Source organism: Nannobrachium achirus (genome assembly GCF_963921795.1).
Source record: "Nannobrachium achirus genome assembly, chromosome: 9".
Taxonomy (NCBI): domain Eukaryota; kingdom Metazoa; phylum Chordata; class Actinopteri; order Myctophiformes; family Myctophidae; genus Nannobrachium; species Nannobrachium achirus.
Window position 1 is genome coordinate 3,578,729 of NC_137818.1, and position 21,592 is coordinate 3,600,320.

Consider the following 21,592-nt stretch of genomic DNA (forward strand, 5'->3'; position numbering starts at 1 on the left):
CTATTTTTGCTATTCATGCGTGACATTATAAAAGAGACATCCATTTATGAAAAATGTCTGCCCAAAAGCTGCACTACGTTGTGCTACACAAATAAACCGCCTTACATAGCAGACCTTTAGGGCAGACTGTTTTAGCCTTGCTGAAATTAAGACTAATGTAAAAGCTAAAGCTACCAAACAATTTACTACCAAACAAAGGTATCACGTTCACCTCTTTGCATAAGTAGCTTCTTTAAATAAACAGCAGGTACACTTGTTAATATAAGACTTGTTTATTGTAAGTTTCAGAAACAATATACAAAGTAGCTAGCTTTACAATATCTTGCAGTCAACAAAATCCTGCGGGCCTAAGACATAAAGATGAACGAACTGCTTCCTTATAGACTAGTTGAGATTTGGAATGAACTTCAGTAACTTAAATAAACCCTGGAAAAAACAAGAAATATATGTAAACAAAAAGTAATGAAACTCAAAGATGCAGGCTAAGAAACAGACCAGAATGAAGCTCACATTTCTTAAAAGGTGCTCAAATAAGCACTCTTAAAGACCGCTAGTATGAATGTGACGAAGAGAAACTTTAACATATTTTGGTTTCTCTTTGTAAACAACACAGCCACAGCTATAATAGCTATTCGTCTCCTTGGTCCACAATGGCAGAAAACAACAAAGAAAAGTGTATACAAATTGTATGAAGACATTTCCAATAACTGCAGTCAAAAGCATAACATTATTGTATCACAATCACATTGCTTATGTTACGGTGTAATGGTGACACCTGGTGGACAACATGAGCAGGACTTTGTGTATCTTTTGTTCTGTGTTTACTGGGGAAGTTGAATGAGAGGAATGAACATGTTTTAAACCCCATTTAGGCATGGGATCATTGAATGCTTTAACTATTGAAAAATAGCAGATATACAAGCTCACAGCGCGGCACCGAGCTTGTAGATCTGCTATTTTTGAAAAAGTTGTGAAAATGTGTGCAACTTTTTGCACATATGTATTTTTAAAGTGAACGTTTGTAACTCAAATGTTGCTTCTGGGTGGTCCCTGGGAACTAAATATTTTGAGATGGTGATCCGTGGCCAAATAAATATCATTTTGGGGGTCCTTCACATGAAAAGGTTTGAGAACCACTGACACAGTAGTCTCTCAAGAACAGACTAACTGAGCTCCAGTTAAGTGAAACGGACCTTTTCTTTGACGATGGCTGGCCAGATTGGCTAGCCATGACAAATGACAGATAGGTTTTTCAAAAAACCTTAGAAGGATTCAAAAGTCACTTATAGAATCGGGTCAAAGTTCAAATTGTCACGATTTTTCAAAAATAGCAATCTGCTATTTTTCAACAGTTTAAGCATTAAAATAATAACACACAATAATGTGTACCCTTTCTGAATGGGTTGAAACATGTTTTAAAGGAATGAACATGTTTTAAAGGAGCATTTCACACATTTTCAACCTCATATTCATGTGATTGGTCCTATGGGGAAAACTAGTTTTAACCACTTTAATGCCAAAACCTTTTGGTTACTCAAAGATCAACCCCATCAACAAGCTTGTAGATCAGCTACTTTTTTTATCATCAACGATCCACAAGCTTGTACAGCTTCTCTTATGGGGGTCCCTGGCACAAGTTATTTTCGGATGGGGGTCCACAGCCAAATACTTATCAAACTGGGGGTCCTTGGCATGAAAATGTTTAATAACAACTGTATAGTATGACTATAAAGTTAGAAAAAGTGCTCTTTTTAGTAAATCTTTAGCCTCATAGCATAATTGCCTAACTTATATTGTTAAAGGACAAGTTCACCTCTGGGACAACCAGATCTTATTTTATTGTTGTTTGGGACACGATCAACACAATCCTGAGTTATTTTTTTGTGTTCAATCTGTGTTTTTAGATAGTTTAGTATTTCACCGTGCTACAACTGGTCATATGATGCAGGTCATATGATGCAAAATGCATCATATGACATACAACAATAAAATAAGATCTGGTTGTCCCAGAGGTGAAATGGGCCTTTAAGGTTTTTAGTCAAGAAGAGAGAGATAAAAAAACAAAGAAAAAGTTAGGTGACTCAGCTATTCATGAGATAAAAACTCATGGTTGCCCAAGTCATGTTCGTCTGCCTTTATTTATTATGTGAGAGTTGGGCAGAACATTTTCAATTTGGCCAAAACAAGAATTACTGAGGCAATGATGCTACGAGGCTAAGGAAATGTTTGTCTGTTGGAGGCAGAATGGATTGTGCTGCTTCTGCTCCCATTCCATCTGATTTGTTACACAGTTGTTCAATAAGAATCACATTCAATCCCATTAAGAATCACATTCAATCTGATTAAGACCTGACGGATGTTAACATTAACATGGAGCCATTTCACCAGAAGATCAGTTTGTCCCTCATTTGGTCCTCAACACCTGCACCGCTAACCATAGCTCTAGCGTCCCCTTTTTATTTTATTTCGTCGGTGTCGGGTGGAAACCTTGTATGTCCAAGACCGTTCGTTTTGTATTCATCGTTTTAAAAATGAACTAAACTAGTGAAAACAGCAGATCTACAAGCACACAACGCCTCGCACCGCCAATCCGTGCCGTCAAAGTCCCTCCCCTCCAGAAATCGCTCAAACAGGGCACAATGTCAGACTCAAGCTTCAGCTGAGTCTGAAATCAGGCTACTACAACAAAGCCATGTTGACATTAGCAGGGTCTGCGGTTGTTCCAATTATTAAATTACTACACTGTGTTTCAAAGTCTATTAAATAGACGACCTGGTTTTTAATGCTCTGGTGAAGTGGCTCCATGGGACTGTGGAGGGAACGACAGTTCCTGAGAACTACAAACGATAAGAACTACAACTTTTTTTAGGAGTCACGTCCACAGAAAAAAAGTTTTTTTTCTTTTTGAGTTGCCGGCGAGCTTTCTACTTCTACTTAATAAAATGAGAATAATCGCGACTGGAAATGTTTTCGCTAGGCCAAAGTTCCCAATCCGTAATTTGTGAGAAAGTAGAGCCACCTACACTAGTGCTAGTGTTTCATAAACAACTAGCTAGATTGAATCATGATGTAATATCACATATCATTCTAAAACCCAGATGATGCTGCTTTTCTTCTACATACACACAGCCAACCAGCGGAAGAAATTGCATATTGAGGTTTTTAACCTTTTAACATGTACTCTCATTGCTAGGTTTGACCCCGAACACGTTTAATCGGATATAAAAATGACTTTAAACCAGTCGTGAGAACTTTTATCCACGTGTGCAAGAACTATGGATGTGATGTTCAAAAGGTGCTCCGTCGCTCAAAAAAGCCAAACTATTTTCTGTGAACAAGAACCCATTATAAATAGTCCTGTGATTTTCTAAAGCTTTTTTTCAATTTCCACGTCGCTTTTCGAAAGCTTTCTTTTCCCCACGTTGCTTTTTTAAAAGTCTTCTTTCATTCTTCTCCCATGTTTTTTTTTTTTTTTTACCCGCGATGGCCGTCCACACGCTCCACTGGCGCACTGTGACACCTTCACTTATTACCCTGCTGTACCCCCCCCCCCCCCCCCCTCCTCCTCTACCTCACAGCTCACAGTCTGTGGGGGTCCTCACAGATCACAGTCTGTGGGGGTCCTCACAGATCACAGTCTGTGGGGGTTGACCCACTTGTACGTTCCCTCGTAGACGAATCCCACCCTCTTGGAGAGCTCGTCGGCTTCGGCGGGACCCCGACTGGAGAAAAGGAAAGAAAGGGAAGAAAATAAAAACGTTAAGTCCTGATATCTGTAAGATTTGGGGAGAATAAAAGTCACAGTCTGGGCAGAAACCTCCATCTCTATATTTTAAAGGACAACTTTGTTTGTTTTACAACAAGGGTTCATATTTTAGATAATTAGAGAAAAGAAAAGACGAGTGTTAAAATGTTTTCATTTACTGCTTTCTATCGTTTTAGCGACTTTAATGATTTTGATTTCAGTGGGTGGGGGTATGTGTACAAGTGGCTAAATGTCTTTTTAAACACAATAAGTCCATTCCCAACATGCACCACAATCTTTCATGGGCAGATGTGATTTATGGGGTTTAGCAGTGTTACTGTAAATAGTAATAAAGAAATCACCAGCTTAGTGTGTATAAAACATTTAAATTTGATATTTAGCCACTTGTAGGCATGAACCAAACCAATGAAATTAAAATAGCTAAAATCAATGAAAACATTTTAAAACTCATCTTTTCTTTTCTCTAATAACAATCTAAAATATGAACCCTTGTTGTAAAAAGGTTGTCCTTTAACTTTGTTTTTGCGTAATTTAATGGCCAACTTGATCATATTATGGCCTCACACAAATGCATCAAATATCATACTTTTGCTATTTTTTAATTTTAATCCTGAAAAGTTAACCGTTTTTTACATTTTATAACAGTAAAAAGTGTTATAATTTTTAAAACAAAAAGAAGTGAGCAACACGACTCTTACCCTCCGTATTTGTAAGGAATGGGTTGAGGTTTCTCCGTCTCGATCTTGTGAAGCAGAGGAGTGAAGATCCTCCAGGCTTCCCTCAGCTCATCACTGGACACAAACACAGCAAAACGTTGTTTAAACATACAGTATGACATCTGCATTAGGGAGGGGACGATATGAAAATGGCATATCACAATTATTGTGACCAAAGAAATCGTGATTTACAATATTATCATGATAATCAAAATCCACTGGGACGGAACATTTGCCAAAAAATAGCAGATCTACAAGCTCACAACACGCCACGTTGTGCCGCGTTGTGAGCTTGTAGATCGGCTATTTTTTGGCAAAGACATTTGATAATGAGTGAAAAAAAGACTGTATCGAGTACGTATATTATAAGTACGTTTTACCAATTCTAGAGGGTTTAAGTGGTACCGGATATGCAGCTTGGCAAATAAAAGTTGAATTGATCCCAGTGCATGACGGAGGACGATATCACCATGAATTAAATCTCAACGATACGATTATTGTGAGTGTTTATCACGATAAACGATAATATCATGTATCATCCCATCCCTAATCTGCATCTGGAATCAGACACTGTACATACCATCATGTCATGTCATGCTGATCAGCATTGAGACAGAAAGAGTTTTGTTCATGGCTTCATCAACACATATTATTAGGATTACATTGTTCTAACTCTACAGTAGAGTTTGGAACTATTGGACTCGATCACTCGATGGCGAGCATTACTTATTGTAACTTAGTGGTCATAGGGGCTGTCTGATGAGCATTACTTATTGTAACTTAGTGGTCATGGGGGCTGTCTGATGAGCATTACTTATTGTAACTTAGTGGTCATAGGGGCTGTCTGATGAGCATTACTTATTGTAACTTAGTGGTCATAGGGGCTGTCTGATGAGCATTACTTATTGTAACTTAGTGGTCATAGGGGCTGTCTGATGAGCATTACTTATTGTAACTTAGTGGTCATAGGGGCTGTCTGATGAGCATTACTTATTGTAACTTAGTGGTCATAGGGGCTGTCTGATGAGCATTACTTATTGTAACTTAGTGGTCATAGGGGCTGTCTGATGAGCATTACTTATTGTAACTTAGTGGTCATAGGGGCTGTCTGATGAGCATTACTTATTGTAACTTAGTGGTCATAGGGGCTGTCTGATGAGCATTACTTATTGTAACTTAGTGGTCATAGAGGCTGTCTGATGAGCATTACTTATTGTAACTTAGTGGTCATAGAGGCTGTCTGATGAGCATTACTTATTGTAACTTAGTGGTCATAGGGGCTGTCTGATGAGCATTACTTATTGTAACTTAGTGGTCATAGAGGCTGTCTGATGAGCATTACTTATTGTAACTTAGTGGTCATGGAGGCTGTCTGATGAGCATTACTTATTGTAACTTAGTGGTCATGGAGGCTGTCTGATGAGCATTACTTATTGTAACTTAGTGGTCATAGGGGCTGTCTGATGAGCATTACTTATTGTAACTTAGTGGTCATAGAGGCTGTCTGATGAGCATTACTTATTGTAACTTAGTGGTCATAGAGGCTGTCTGATGAGCATTACTTATTGTAACTTAGTGGTCATAGGGGCTGTCTGATGAGCATTACTTATTGTAACTTAGTGGTCATAGGGGCTGTCTGATGAGCATTACTTATTGTAACTTAGTGGTCATAGGGGCTGTCTGATGAGCATTACTTATTGTAACTTAGTGGTCATAGAGGCTGTCTGATGAGCATTACTTATTGTAACTTAGTGGTCATAGGGGCTGTCTGATGAGCATTACTTATTGTAACTTAGTGGTCATAGAGGCTGTCTGATGAGCATTACTTATTGTAACTTAGTGGTCATAGGGGCTGTCTGATGAGCATTACTTATTGTAACTTAGTGGTCATAGAGGCTGTCTGATGAGCATTACTTATTGTAACTTAGTGGTCATGGAGGCTGCATAAAAGCCAGCAGTTTTAATAAGGTAAATGGTTTCATTTCTACAGCGCCTTTAACCAAAGCACTAAACCATGCAAGGCACCAACTAGCCTTGCACCTACAGTAGCACCTACAGTAGCACCTACAGTAGCACCTACAGTAGCACCTACAGTAGCACCTACAGTAGCACCTACAGTAGCACCAACCATTACCATCATTCTTGTTATTGTTTAGCACCCAAGCAGACTGACATGCTGCTATTTCAACAGAATGTAGGTTTAAGGTTAGCTGATGCTAGACTTGATGCCATTTCAACAGAATAGTTTACAAGCTGACAGACAGGCTTCCATTTCAACAGAGCCACAGGTGTTAATTTTTACAGCAAATTCAGATTAAGGCTTAGTCTTTTGAATAAGACACATTTTGTCTTAGTCTTCACAAAGGTTGTCTTAGGAAACTGTGTAGTCTAGTCTAGTCTTAGTCGACTAGAATATCTAAATCTTGAGTCAACAAAACTAACGCTGATGTGGGTGTGATGTGGGTGTATAGGGTTACTGTAGGTAGGCTAATGTAGGATTTTTTCCAAGCAGACAGTCCTGCTGCTACTGCAACAGAATGCAGGTTCAGGGTTAGGTACTGCAGGTTCAGGTAGGTTAATGTACTGTAGGTTCAGGTAGGTTAATGTAGGATTGTTTAAACAGACAGACCTGCGCACAAAGTGCATCTGGCTTCCACAGACAGAACACATCCAGGGTTTGGGTTAGGTAGGTTAACACATCTGGTGCCAACCCCGAGTTTCCCGAGTTTGGGCCGTTTTTTTTTCAAAAACATTTTTTTCAATTTTTTTTTTGGACCTCCAGAAATGTATTAGGCATGATCGTGATCGCAAAATTGCATGTTTAACCCCCATACCAACCCATTCTTTCAAACATGGCAGCCATGTTTGTTTACATCTGAAGAAAACATAATGGCTGATAAATCATGAATGCCTGAACGGATTTCCAAGCGGATTTTTTTGTTTGAAAGCTGTGAACAGTGTGCACACACGTGGTGCATCATCTAGGCATGGGCGTGCACTTTTTACACAATTGCACAATTACATGGAAGTCTATGGTAACCATGGCAACACGAGACATTGAAGAGAAAAAATCATAGCAACATAAGTGTTAATGTACTGTAGGTTTAGGTTCATGTAGGTTTAGGTTTAGGGTTAGGTTTACCTGCGCACAAAGTGCATCTGGCTTCCACAGAACACATCCAGGATGAGACGCTCATAAGCATCTGGCAGAACAACATCCTGAGAAAACAACACAAGACTCTAGGTTTAACATCAGGCTGCGATCCCTCCTGCTAATGTTACTGTTTTTATCAGAGCAAAGAAGGACACACAGGAATAAAGAGATCTGTACAGGGCTGTACAGAGTAGAAAGGCAAACCTTTCTGTCCACACTATGGTCATAAACTGACGATCCCAGTGTGCAGCGACTGAAACGTTTGCCAGGTCCAATGTGGATCTCCTACTGAGCCATGAAAAACACTGTGTGGGTGTCTATATTGAACTATTAAAGGACAACGTTTTTTTACAACAAGGATTCATATTTTAGATTGTAATTAGAGAAAAGATGAGTGGTTGGGGGCATGCGTACAAGTGGATAAATATGTATTTTTAGACACAATAAGCCCATTCCCAAGATGCAGCGCAATCTTTCATGGGCATTTGTGACTTATGGGGACTGGTGTAAATAGTAACAAAGACATCGCTGGTTTATTGTGTCTAAAAAGACATTTAGCCACTTGTACACATGCCCCCACCCACTGAAATCAAAATGGCTAAAACGATAGAAAGCAGTAAATGAAAACATTTGAACACTCATCTTTTCTTTTCTACAATTCCAATCTAAAATATGAACCCTTGTTGTAAAAAAACAAAGTTGTCCTTTAATGTACAAACACGCCTTACTGAAGACAAGAAAAAAAACATTCTTCATCATCCTCCTAGGGCAGGGGTCTTCAACAGGGGGTCCGGGACCCCTAGGGGGTCCTCAGAGTTACTATAGGGGGTCCTCCAAATCATAGAAACCTTTTTCTCTTTTTTTATATTAACCACTTGAACCCTAGTGTCCATATTCAGAGAACTTGAGCCAAAAATAGCAGATCTACAAGCTCACAACGCCTCGCACTGCGAGGCGTCGTGAGCTTGTAGATCGGCTATTTTTGGCAAAGAGCTTTGGTGTAGAGGGGAAAAAGTATTGACGGTTCAAGTGGTTAAATATCTGAAAACACAAATTGACATGAATCCAAAATACACTGATGATTGTGCCGTCAAACAATGAATGAAACTACATGGAATCTATGAACAGGTTGTGGGGGTCCCTGCTTCATCTCTCTCTCAACTAAGGGGTCCTTGGTCTGTCCTAGAGACATTAGATTATCAGCCCCAGCTGAGAGCCTCTCACCCTGTATCTGCTCTTGTATGTGAGGTCCACTCACCCTGTATCTGCTCTTGTATGTGAGGTCCACTCACCCTGTATCTGCTCTTGTATGTGAGGTCCACTCACCCTGTATCTGCTCTTGTATGTGAGGTCCACTCACCCTGTATCTGCTCTTGTATGTGAGGTCCACTCACCCTGTATCTGCTCTTGTATGTGAGGTCCACTCACCCTGTATCTGCTCTTGTAGGTGAGGTCCACTCACCCTGTATCTGCTCTTGTATGTGAGGTCCACTCACCCTGTATCTGCTCTTGTATGTGAGGTCCACTCACCCTGTATCTGCTCTTGTAGGTGAGGTCCACTCACCCTGTATCTGCTCTTGTAGGTGAGGTCCACTCACCCTGTATCTGCTCTTGTATGTGAGGTCCACTCACCCTGTATCTGCTCTTGTATGTGAGGTCCACTCACCCTGTATCTGCTCTTGTAGGTGAGGTCCACTCACCCTGTATCTGCTCTTGTATGTGAGGTCCACTCACCCTGTATCTGCTCTTGTAGGTGAGGTCCACTCACCCTGTATCTGCTCTTGTAGGTGAGGTCCACTCACCCTGTATCTGCTCTTGTAGGTGAGGTCCACTCACCCTGTATCTGCTCTTGTAGGTGAGGTCCACTCACCCTGTATCTGCTCTTGTAGGTGAGGTCCACTCACCCTGTATCTGCTCTTGTATGTGAGGTCCACTCACCCTGTATCTGCTCTTGTATGTGAGGTCCACTCACCCTGTATCTGCTCTTGTAGGTGAGGTCCACTCACCCTGTATCTGCTCTTGTATGTGAGGTCCACTCACCCTGTATCTGCTCTTGTAGGTGAGGTCCACTCACCCTGTATCTGCTCTTGTAGGTGAGGTCCACTCACCCTGTATCTGCTCTTGTAGGTGAGGTCCACTCACCCTGTATCTGCTCTTGTAGGTGAGGTCCACTCACCCTGTATCTGCTCTTGTAGGTGAGGTCCAGCTCGGTCTCCTCGGGGCTGAAGTAGACCCCGGGCTTCTTGCTCATCATCTTGGCGTAGACGGCCTCGTTGGGCTGGACTCGGACCACCAGCTCGTTGCGGCGACACTGCTTCCCGAAGATGTCCCCCGGGACGTCCGTGAACTGCATCCTGATCTCTGCTTTCCTCTCGTTCAGGGCCTTCCCACAGCGCAGGATGAACGGGACGCCTGGCGAGGGGTCACAATTACAACGACGTCAAAACCACTGTCACGTTATACACAAAACAGTGTTAAACCAGTAAGACGTCAAAACCACTGTCACGTTATACACAAAACAGTGTTAAACCAGTAAGACGTCAAAACCACTGTCACGTTATATGTTATACGCAAAACGGTGTTAAACCAGTAAGACTCCCTAATCAGGAGATCAGCGACGGTCAGGTCGCATACACAAACTTTAGAAGGCAATGGTAGCCAATCAGGAGGGAATATGGGAAATGGGACAGATCCATATTGATGACTTTTAGGGCAAAATCTGTAGGAGCAGTGTCCAAAAATGTTATATAGCAGCAAAATATATGAGCAGGGGAAAAGTGTGATGTGAAGTGACTGACAGCCGGTGGAGGTTTTGATAGTAACTGCTAACTGTCGGTCGCAACCACACTATGGTTAACTCATTAAGTGTCGATCCCGAGTCGACTCGTGAAAAATACTCGAGTATTTAGAGTGCCGATCCCGAGTATACTCGCGAAAAGAACTCTATTACTGTAACGCCGGTTCTCCGAGGGGTCAAAACCACAGCGTCGTCAAAACCACCGTCACGTTTAGGGATAGGTTAAAAAAATTAAAACACTCACAATAGTCGTATCGCAGAAATTTGTATCTATCGTGAAATTATCCTCCGTCATGCACTGGTATCATTTCACCTTTTATTTGCCAAGCTGCATATCTGGTGCCACTTAAACCCTCTAATTTAATTGGTAAGACGGACCTGGAAATAACGTACGTTCCTTTTTTTTCAGTCTACCAAATCTCTTTGCCAAAAAATAGCAGATCTACGAGCTTGTAGATCTGCTATTTTTTGGCAAATGTTCGGATAACATCCTAAATTAGCAATTTCTTTAGTCACGATAATAGACCGTTTGTCAGCCTTCTGATTGGTCCCTGAGACTCCCTGACTGGCCAACCAGAAAAAAACATTCACTTTTCGCTACCGGGGGTGGAGTTATGCAGTGGGACGAAGTCCTTTCGTTCTTTCACCGTGGTGCGGTGATACGGAGCACGGCCAGCGTGCAGTACGGCGCTGCGCGGTCATAGCGATTTCCATCATTATAATGAATAAGCTTCAACAGACTAGTTCACATGAACCTTATCAAAATTGTTGCAAAACAGAAAACACTCCCCCAGAAAAATGATGGAGAAGTAACCAAATAGACCCTTATAGATGGTTAGCTCTTGAGTGTAAACCAAATAGACTCTTAACGGGTCCATTTGGTTTGATTTTACGCTCTCAAGTGTTGAATTATTAAACATCTGCATTGCTTAGGGCTTTGCTAAGTACAAGAAGATGTGAGCAGTATCTGGTCAGTCATCTCACCGTCCCAGCGCTCGTTGTTGACGTAGAGCACGGTGGTGGCGAAGGTGGCCTGCGTGGACCCCTTGGGCACGGTGGGGTCGTCCAGGTAGCCCAGCTTGGCGTCCCCCTCCCCCTGGGGGTCCCCCACGTACTGGCCCAGGACCACCTCTGACATGCACACTGGGGAGATGCACTTCAGCACCTTCACCTGGAGAGGGCGACAGAGTCTGCATTAGAATACTGTAACACACAGGGGTCTTCCAATAATTATTTTATACTTTTAGCTATTGTAAAATAGCAGATCTGCTATTTTTGAAAATTGTGAACATTTGTGCAAATCTTTGAATACATCTTTTTTTTTTGTTAACATTTGTAACTCAATTATTTGCTTCTGAAGGGTCGCTGATACATAATATTTAGAGGCGGGGTCGGTGGCCAAATACATATAATTCTAGGGGTCCGGTTTGAGAACCACTGACACAGAAACATGTGTTTTTCAAAAAACCTTAGAAGGATTTAGAAGACACTTTATTCAAAGACTTGCAAAAAACTTCATGATTTTTCAAAAATAGCAAATCTACAAGCTCGCAGCGCATTGAGAGCTTGTAGATCTGCTATTTTTCCATAGCTAAAAACATAAAATAATAAAATAATGTTTAAAATAATGCTTATAATGCATTCCAGGTCTAAAGTAAGGGGGTCCTCAGAGTTACTACAGGGCCGCAAAGTTTTGAATATTTGTCTGTTCACTCTGTTGTTAAATGTTTTGATGAATTGAGTACACACAATGTACCCCAATGGAAAGTCATAGGCTTTTTCTCGTGGAGAACTCCTTTTAGCAGACCTTGTATTATAGCCTACTGTACTTCCCTGTACAGTACCCGTCTCTTCAAACTGTTTAATAAAGTATTCAATCAATTAATTCATTGTAACATACTGGCCCAAAATAACATCCAACATGAAAACTTGAGCCATGCACTTCTGCACCCTCACCTGTAGAGGGTGCAAGCGGGACATAAAATAAGCATTTTGCCATTTTTACTTCCATTACCTGCTCAGAGCTTTGCAGGGTTGGATTTGCTAGAAATCCTAGTAGTTTTCTGAATCAGTAGTTTCTATATCAGTGGTTCTCAAACTTTTTCATGTCAAGGACCCCCCAAATTATTATGTATTTGGCCGCCGACCCCGATCTAAAAATATATTTGAAAGAATCTGAGTAAAAAGAAATGAGTACTTCTCTTACCACTGGTTACAGATATAACACTTAGCTATGTCACATTGCAGGCAATTGATTGATTGATTGATTGATTGATTGATTGATTGAATACTTTATTAGTCAAAATGTAAACAAACAGCCCAACAGTACAGTAAAACACTAAAATGATGTCGGTCAGTAATTCATGTACTGAAATACAGTAGCTTAACGCTGACTAACTGCAACCAATTGTTTAATGAATAAAACGATTATAAACAACTGTATTGTAGAGCATGTATGAACAAACCATAGGAAACTGTTGGCCGGGTCAATGTTGAAAAATAAACCCTGGGTCTGCCAGGGTCTTATAAACACCCTGAAGAGGATTATTTCTCAATAATGACCAGCTTACGGCTCATTATCCCTCTTATTACACACAGACTTGAAAGGGGATTTTTTCTTTTTTTTTAACTGTAAAACACTTCTGGTGTCATTTGGACTCAGACGTTTTTGAGCATTGAGCAACCCAGACAGTTTTCTTGATTCAAGTCGCTGTTGTTCTAACAATGGAGTACCTGAGACGAATAACAGTCTAAGTCTGTATTTTAACATTTTGGATAAAGACATTTTTTTGATTTACCAGACTGTAAACCACACACTAGAAGTTTTTAATTTCTTAAAGTCTTAATGTACTCCCCCCTCATTTTGTTGAGTTAGATTTTTTTACTTAACTCATATATATTGGGAATTATATATTGTGGAAAAACAGTATATCTCCAGCAGTTTGTGGAACAACAGTCTAAGTCCGTACAAGCAATATTCAGCAGACAAAGGGAGCAGATAACATTAAAACAGACAATTAAACAAAATGAGGGGGGATTGCATTAACAATTTAACAGATTAAAAATGACTAGTTTGTGGTTTACAGTCTGGTAAATCCAAAAATATATATATTAAAAAAAAATCTAATATGGACTTATGCTGTTATACGTCTCAGGTACTCAATTGTTCTAGGTCAGAGAACCTTTATGCCAGCTAAAGTGAACCTGTTTTGTTTTTATTTTTATTTTTTTAATCTTTTAACTGAAATTATCCAGATTGTAAGAACAGATATCTTGGACAACATAAAGTCCAATCAGACTGGATTGGTCATGCTTCCCTTGACATCACAATATGTAATAAAGATAGTAAGGCAAAATTAATTTGGATTCCTGGGGACTTCAGTCAGTGCAACCACACTTGAAATTTCCCAGAAGTGCACCTTTCTGGTTATGTTTGCTCCATGTGTGAACAGAAAGCAAACTGGATTCAGCCATCGTCAAGGACAGCTGCCTTACGTGTCAATGTGATGTCGTTGAATGACGCGTCGACACAACTTTAGACTTTTACTGACAGAAAGTCGACTTGCAAAAAAACAAGTCGTTAAATGCCCTAGTAACTAGTAACGTATTACTCTTCCTAACGTGCACAACACAGCTGTGTGTAGCTACAGTCAGGTCTTGCTTAATGCTGATTGGTTGGTGGTTACCTTCTCATCCCTGACATCTTCAGGGCTGGTGGAAGCTGGTTTCTCCATGGCAACGAGACACAGCATCTGCAGCAGGTGGTTCTGCATCACATCACTGAGAGACACACAGACAATTACTTAGTTTGTTATTTTCATCTGTGAATGCAAGTTACAATTCAGGCATTTAGCCTTCACTCCAAACAGCCCAGAACAAACTAATTAGGGTTGTGCTTGGTCTTCCTCCTCGGGCCCACCTTAACGATCATCACCACGAAAGCGTGGGGTGGCTCAAAGTAGCTGACAGAGTACAGCATCTTGCAATGGGCCTGGTGTACAAGATTCACTACACCTCCAAGATACCCATGTACCTGGCAAACTACTTCTTAAAGGTCAAGGATGTCCACGATCACAACACCAGAGGCAGCTCCACTAATCATGTTCAACCTATATTTAACACTAAACAAGGCTCTAACTCGTTCTCCTGCTATACCATCAACATGTGGAACGCCCTCCCACAAGCCTTAAAAGAGAGCAAATCCCTAGCCTCCTTCAAAATTGATATGAAAAGTCACCTTCAGACAGCTGCTACTCGAGACTTGTAAATAGACTAAGCCCCCATGATAAGACACAAATTAAAGAATATACTGTATATAAAACAGTAGTGCAACATTAACAGACGCATTCAAAATAATCGATTACAGTAAAGTAAATGACAAATCACTGATGCCAGCATTTTAGGCAGTTATCTCCAGCTTTTCCAAAACTGGTATCGGAAAACAACAACTCTGTGTGTAAAGGCCGGACTGCACCAATGCAAGTCCTTGCAACTACTTTGCACAACATACAACTTATTGCAACCGTTATCTCCAATCTCGCAGTTTCAAGGAGTTGCATTAGTGCTGTTGTAATGCAAGCAGTTGTGACTACCGGTAGTTGCATTGGTGCGGTCTGGCCTTAACAGCATGTGAAGGTTGTTACGTCACACATCCGCTAATCTCCTCTTCTTACCGGATGATGCCGAAGTCATCAAAGTATCCTCCCCGCCCCTGGGTGCCGAAGGGTTCTTTGAAGGTGAGGACCACGCAGGCGATGCTGTCCCGGTTCCAGATGGGACCGAAGATACGGTTTCCAAACCTGGAGACACAAACAGTTACGCCGTTACCTTCTGCTCATGGAAGATGGCCGTTTGGTCTACATTTTTACATATATTTTAAAAGGTAGGGTAAGTGTTAAATAGCTCTATATTTTAGACCACCAATTAATAAATGACTTTTGCGATAAAAGGCTAGAGACTGGAATACCACCACCCTAAGGACTACAAACCATGGATTGACATCTAGACCTACTGCTCATATAAACAGAGCTGCTACTTTTAAACTTTTAAACATTTTAACTATGGGGCTTTTTTGTATACTTTTTTAAATCGTATTGAGAATAAAGAAATGTTGCTATTTGTTCCAAAAAGCTTTATACCGTGTATATATAACGACAACATGATATAGCTCTTTTTACACAATGCTGTACCCCCTCCAACTGTATATTATGTTCCCCATTTTCAACTGTTTTTATTATATTTTGACACTTGCTTTGGCAATGTAAACGTATGTTTTCTCATGCCAATAAAGCTCCTTTGAATTGGAACATTTACTTTTAATCTACAGGAGATTAGCCGTTTATAAGAAGTGTACAGTGTACAAATGGAACCAAATGAACCCTAACAGGTCAATTTGGTTCCATTTGTACACTGTCAGAGTTAAGGAGAGACCTTGACATTTGAGAACCACTGTTCTAAAGGGTTCAAGTAGTGGTCTATACGGTAGATCTGTTCTAAAGGGTTCAGTACCTGAGCACCATAAGGTTCTGCACCATCTCCTTGCCCAGGTAATGGTCTATACGGTAGATCTGTTCTAAAGGGTTCAGGTAGTGGTCTACAGTAGATCTGCTCTAAAGGTTTACCTGAGGACCATAAGGTTCTGGACCATCTCCTTGCCCAGGTAGTGGTCTATATGGTAGATCTGTTCTAAAGGGTTCAGGAAGTGGTCTATAAGGGTTCAGTACCTGAGGACCATAAGGTTCTGCACCATCTCCTTGCCCAGGTAGTGGTCTATACGGTAGATCTGCTCTAAAGGGTTCAGGTAGTGGTCTATACGGTAGATCTGCTCTAAAGGGTTCAGTACCTGAGGACCATAAGGTTCTGCACCATCTCCTTGCCCAGGTAGTGGTCTATACGGTAGATCTGCTCCTCAGTGAACAGAGAGGACAGGTGTCTGCTCAGCTCCTCTGAACTCTGCAGGTCCCGACCAAACGGCTTCTCCACGATCACCCTGTTCCAGCCTCTGGAAAGAAATACACACACACTTTATGAATGGCATAAAAAAGGAGAATTCTGGACTAGCTGTTGCCATATACTGTAAGCCTAACTCTCATAAGGACCATTTAAAAAAAAATGTCACAATGTTTTATGTAGGAGCCATAAATGTGACAATAACACATAGTCTCATGTTTTTGATTATTATTGATTTGAATGTATGCACACTTGATTCATCTCTGAGGCCTTGTGGTTAGAGTGTCCGTCCTGAGACTGGGAGGTCAGGGTTCGATCCCCGGTCGGGTCATACCAAAGACCCAGTGCCTCCCTGCTTGGCACTCAGCAACAAGGCTTGGATTGGGGGTACAGTAAGTCCCTGCGACATACTAGCGTCATGTCCAGGGGGTTTACAGTACTACATCAAGCTGCCTCACGCTACAGAAACAGGAGATGGGCTACAGCGTTATGGGCCTCATGGCTCGGCAAGGCTTACTTTACACTAGATTCATAGACGTGGCACCGTGCACCAAGGTGGTGAGCGTGATCACCAGAGCTGGGGCGCTGCCACGCTGATAATGAGTCATGGTGTTCACCTGTGTACAGATTAGTACGGGAACCGTTGCGGAGAGGGGGGGGGATCGTGGGAGCCGACGATTTCTGCTGACCGTAATGCAATGTAAACGCAACGGACGCAACTTAACACCCTAACATCCACAGTAGAGAAACAGTTAATGCCTGGGAACTGCAGTACTTTCTGTGTGTGGAAGAATAAATGGTGAAAAGCAGTGATTGAATGAAGTGGACCTGAATTCTTGTGCGTGTGAGTCATAGTCATACAGTGTGGTGTGGTCTCTTACGCTCATGTTTAGCTCTTCTTCGCACCTTTATGAACATCCTAGATACAGCTTTATGAACATCCTAGATACACCTTTATGAACATCCTAGATACAGCTTTATGAACATCCTAGATACACCTTTATGAACATCCTAGATACACCTTTATGAACATCCTAGATACACCTTTATGAACATCCTAGATACACCTTTATGAACATCCTAGATACACCTTTATGAACATCCTAGATACACCTTTATGAACATCCTAGATACACCTTTATGAACATCCTAGATACACCTTTATGAACATCCTAGATACACCTTTATGAACATCCTAGATACACCTTTATGAACATCCTAGATACACCTTTATGAACATCCTAGATACACCTTTATGAACATCCTAGATACACCTTTATGAACATCCTAGATACACCTTTATGAACATCCTAGATACAGCTGCAATAGTCTGTGTTTCTCATGTTCTACTATACTGTACTTGTGGGGTCATTTGGCCCTCAGAAGTATTAGTAGTGCAAGTACACACACACACACACACACACACACACACACACACACACACACACACACACACACACACACACACACACACACACACACACACACACACACACACACACACACACACACACACACACACACACACACACCCGACTTCTGTTTGGTCTGTGCAGTCACATAAATGAGTCCTACTGCAAAACGCAAAGTATCTATCCTTGAGCTGCCTAGCAGGAATAGAAATTCAAAGATGCTTTTTAAAGATATTTTAAAATGTGAAATCTTTGTGAACAACCTGCAGAGATGGGCTGAATCACGACCAAACACAGATGACAGCTTCCGGTTCTCAACCATTATAGTGAAGTTAACAGATTGAGGAAGAGATAATGTGTCTTGAGAGACTAGAGAAACACAGCTGCACTTTACAACAACATAACCGGGTTAAAAATGGCCTCTTCCGTTCTGGCTGTGAAGGATAACATTTATTCTATTACTGCTATCGTTTATTTGAGGACATCAAGGACATTAAGGACAAGGACGGGGATACCCATAAAAAAGTATGAATCAGAATCGATATAGGGTCCAGAGTTTTTTCCTAATAAAGACAAGACAATCTTTTAAAATATATTTCCTCCTTTAACCAATATGGAACCAAAACGAGGTGATCAAGAACAGGAATCAATAAACAGAATCAGACAATCAACCAAATCCCCTGGAGGAAGTGCAGATAAGAAGCAGTTGAGGGGTGAATTGAATAGGGCTGCCCAATTTGACTTTATAATTAACGATTCATGATTTAATTGTGTTTCTGTCGTTGGAACATTATTGGAACATTATGAATAAAAATTACATTCGCGTTTGGCTTTTTGGCTTCGTAAACAAAATATTTTACATTTACAAATAACTTACATAACACTATAAAAAAAAAAAACGCATCACGATGTGACGTGTTTTGAGCTTTGGGCTTGTGGATCGGCCATTTCCACTAGTTTTGAAAATGTACGAAAACATTTCAACATGGGAACGATTATGACGATTATGCTAAAACAATTGTGATTATCTCAAATAATTGTGATCATATAATAATTGTGCCACTGACTTGATGCTCATGGTGTGGTGCTTGATGCTGTTTTCCCCCCCGGCCGATCGCAAAAAAGAATTGTTCTCCATTGGACCCCATTCATTTTTCCCTTTCGTTTTCTAACCTTAATTAACATTTTCATAAATACTTTATGGTTCCTATCGTTAGTTAGACATTGCCTTTCAATCACGACTATATGCGTTTTGTGAAAATAAGGTCCCATTTGTGTTAAAATTGATGATAAAGTTGCGGGGGGCTTGGCCAACTAAACTGATACCAGCCGGCTGTGTTCTTCTTCGTGTGCTGTATTTCGGGAGGCTCCGACTACATTCTCCCATGTATCCCTGCGGTTGCACGTGACCGTTGGCAGCCAATAGCATCCTCTGGTGCCTTTACAATCTATGATGGCAACACCCATGCCAAGGACCCATATTGTGTCATTTGCGCTGCATAGAAACCAATGGCTTGGCTTTGTCCATATCTTTTATACAGTCTATGGTACAGATATGTGGTATAACACTTACTTCACAGCCATGGCGTGGTGCTTGATGTTCTTGGTGACGTCGTGGTACACGGTGGGCGGCAGCGCCAGGTAGAAGAGACGGTTGGCCTCCTGGCCACCAGGGAGCGCCAGCAGGTGTTGGTGCAGCTTGGTGAAGGAGGGCTCGTCGGCGTACTTCCCGCTGACGTAGGAGTTCCTGGCGAAGAACGCAGACAGACGCTCCGCCTCCGACTCTGACGCCTGATTGGAGGAGGAGGAAGTGTTTTATTTTTTGCGTCAGAAATAAGACGATCAGGGGCAACCTTTGGACAGGGGAGGGTGATCGGTTTGATGGTACCACTAAAAAAACGCCCATTCATCAAGTTCCCCATAGACCTTTAGAAAAATATGTATACAGTTTACAGTTTACAGTTTAGGCATTTAGCAGACGCTTTTAATCCAAAGCGACTTACAATAAGCAGATAAAAAACATCACAATAATAAACAAGATAATAAGTCAGTATATTAACAGCAATATAACAATGTAAATGGTTATCTATCTAGAGAAAAACACAATATAATCAAAGTTCTTAAAAAACAAATGCTAACTAGCTTCATGTATGGTCATTGATTTTACTGTAGTGCTAAGGGTTTAGGTGGAGTCTGAAAAGGTGAGTCTTCAGTCCACAGCGAAAGCTAGCGAGTGAGTCCGTTGTTCTAAGTGCGACAGGGAGTTTATTCCACAACTTGGGAGCCAGGAGGGCAAACTGTCTCGGACGAGTGGATTTTTACAAATAATATTAAGTCTAGAATCAAGTCATCCAAGATCCTGGTGAATCATGGCCATAAAACCTTTGATTCTGTGAAAAATATATATAATAATAATATGATTCTAGGCTTAAAATAATTGTTTTTAATAATTTTGTATACTGTAAGTCTATGGGAAAAATGTATGTCCGATATTTTGGTGGCACCAGTAAACCACGTACACTATATGCCCTTAAACAAATACTAAGATAAGTCTAATACATCCTGGCCTGAACAATCATCTGGTGCAGAACATTAGAGAGAGAGTAGCAAAGTAAGCCTATAGTAATGATAACATCATCACAGACCACAGTTAACAGCGCTGATGACATCAGAGTGATGTTAACATAGTTGCACACTGCTGCCAGAGTTGAGCAATAGTTATGACATCATCAGCCCAATCCACAGGCAACCTGACTTAACATAATTACCATAATCAAGCAACGAACGGCGTAATGCTTCTTCAAGTCGTTAGCCTCATTGCATAACTGCCCAAGTCATTTACATTTCTGCCCAACTCTGTTCTGATAAAACTGCTGCTTCATTGTACCTTATTGACATGTCCTCATCCTTTCAGAAAGCTCGTTACAAATACATTCCAAAATGACTTTGGCAGAAAATGCTTTGAAGTCAACGTTTTGACTTCCAGTAGGCAGAAATGATTTTTTAATGCAACAAGCATTGTGATGAGGACATTGTCAATACGTCAGGGTGAATCATCAGTGTTAGGAGAGTAGAGTTGGGCACATATGAATAAAAGGCAGATAAACATGACTTGCCTAAATCAATGGCACCCTTGGGTGCCGTGATGGCAGTCCAGAGGTGCCGTGAGATCATTTGATACACTTGAAAAAATATTTAGCATAATTTAAAACTTGAAGTACAAAGTTATTTTCAGTCAGTTCTAGCCAAAATGGCTATTATCTCAACGTTTTCCTCGCAACATAATCACTAAAATATCGTCACTGTCGGGCAGAAACCTTGTATCTCCAAGTTTCAAATGTGTACGTCTTTTGGTAAAGCAAAGCCCTGCTTCATCATACAAGACTGTCGCACAAAACGAGTGAAAACAGCCGATCTACAAGCACACAACGCCTCGCGTTTGCGAGGCGTTGTGGACATACAAGGTTTCCACCCGACAACGACGATATGCTGCCTATAAATATAAGGTGCTATAAGGTGAAAATTATAATGTAGGGGTGCCACGGATTCAACAAAATATTTATGGGGTGCCCTGAGACAAAAAAGATTGGGAACCCCTGGCCTAAATAAACTAGATGAGATTAGGAGCTGTGACATCTACAAGTGTGAGCTACTTTTACTGGCTAAAATAAATCTTTGCTCTAATCCCATGATGATAAGGAGAAAGTCCTCCATGCATTGCTCACATCTCACGTTCCGCTGTAATCTGAATCCCAACTATGTTCATATGAGGCAAAGAACGCAACGCACAAGTACTGA

At 41.0% G+C, this 21,592-nt stretch overlaps 1 protein-coding gene across 2 annotated transcripts in view; it reads right to left on the minus strand.

Moving 5' to 3' along the window:
• Window positions 1-3,578: 3,578 nt before the first annotated feature.
• g6pd (glucose-6-phosphate dehydrogenase) overlaps window positions 3,579-21,592 on the minus strand; it is a 39,667-nt gene continuing 21,653 nt past the window's right edge. For both annotated transcript variants that reach the window (XM_080733230.1, XM_080733231.1), the window contains exons 5-13: window positions 19,368-19,585; window positions 16,276-16,434; window positions 15,107-15,232; window positions 14,120-14,213; window positions 11,418-11,604; window positions 9,813-10,048; window positions 7,625-7,701; window positions 4,465-4,557; window positions 3,579-3,722 (exon numbers count right to left, since the gene is read on the minus strand). In XM_080733230.1, the coding sequence (XP_080589356.1) occupies window positions 3,632-3,722; window positions 4,465-4,557; window positions 7,625-7,701; window positions 9,813-10,048; window positions 11,418-11,604; window positions 14,120-14,213; window positions 15,107-15,232; window positions 16,276-16,434; window positions 19,368-19,585 (1,281 nt within the window). In that variant the 3' untranslated portion in view covers window positions 3,579-3,631. The remainder of the gene's footprint in view (window positions 3,723-4,464; window positions 4,558-7,624; window positions 7,702-9,812; window positions 10,049-11,417; window positions 11,605-14,119; window positions 14,214-15,106; window positions 15,233-16,275; window positions 16,435-19,367; window positions 19,586-21,592) is intronic.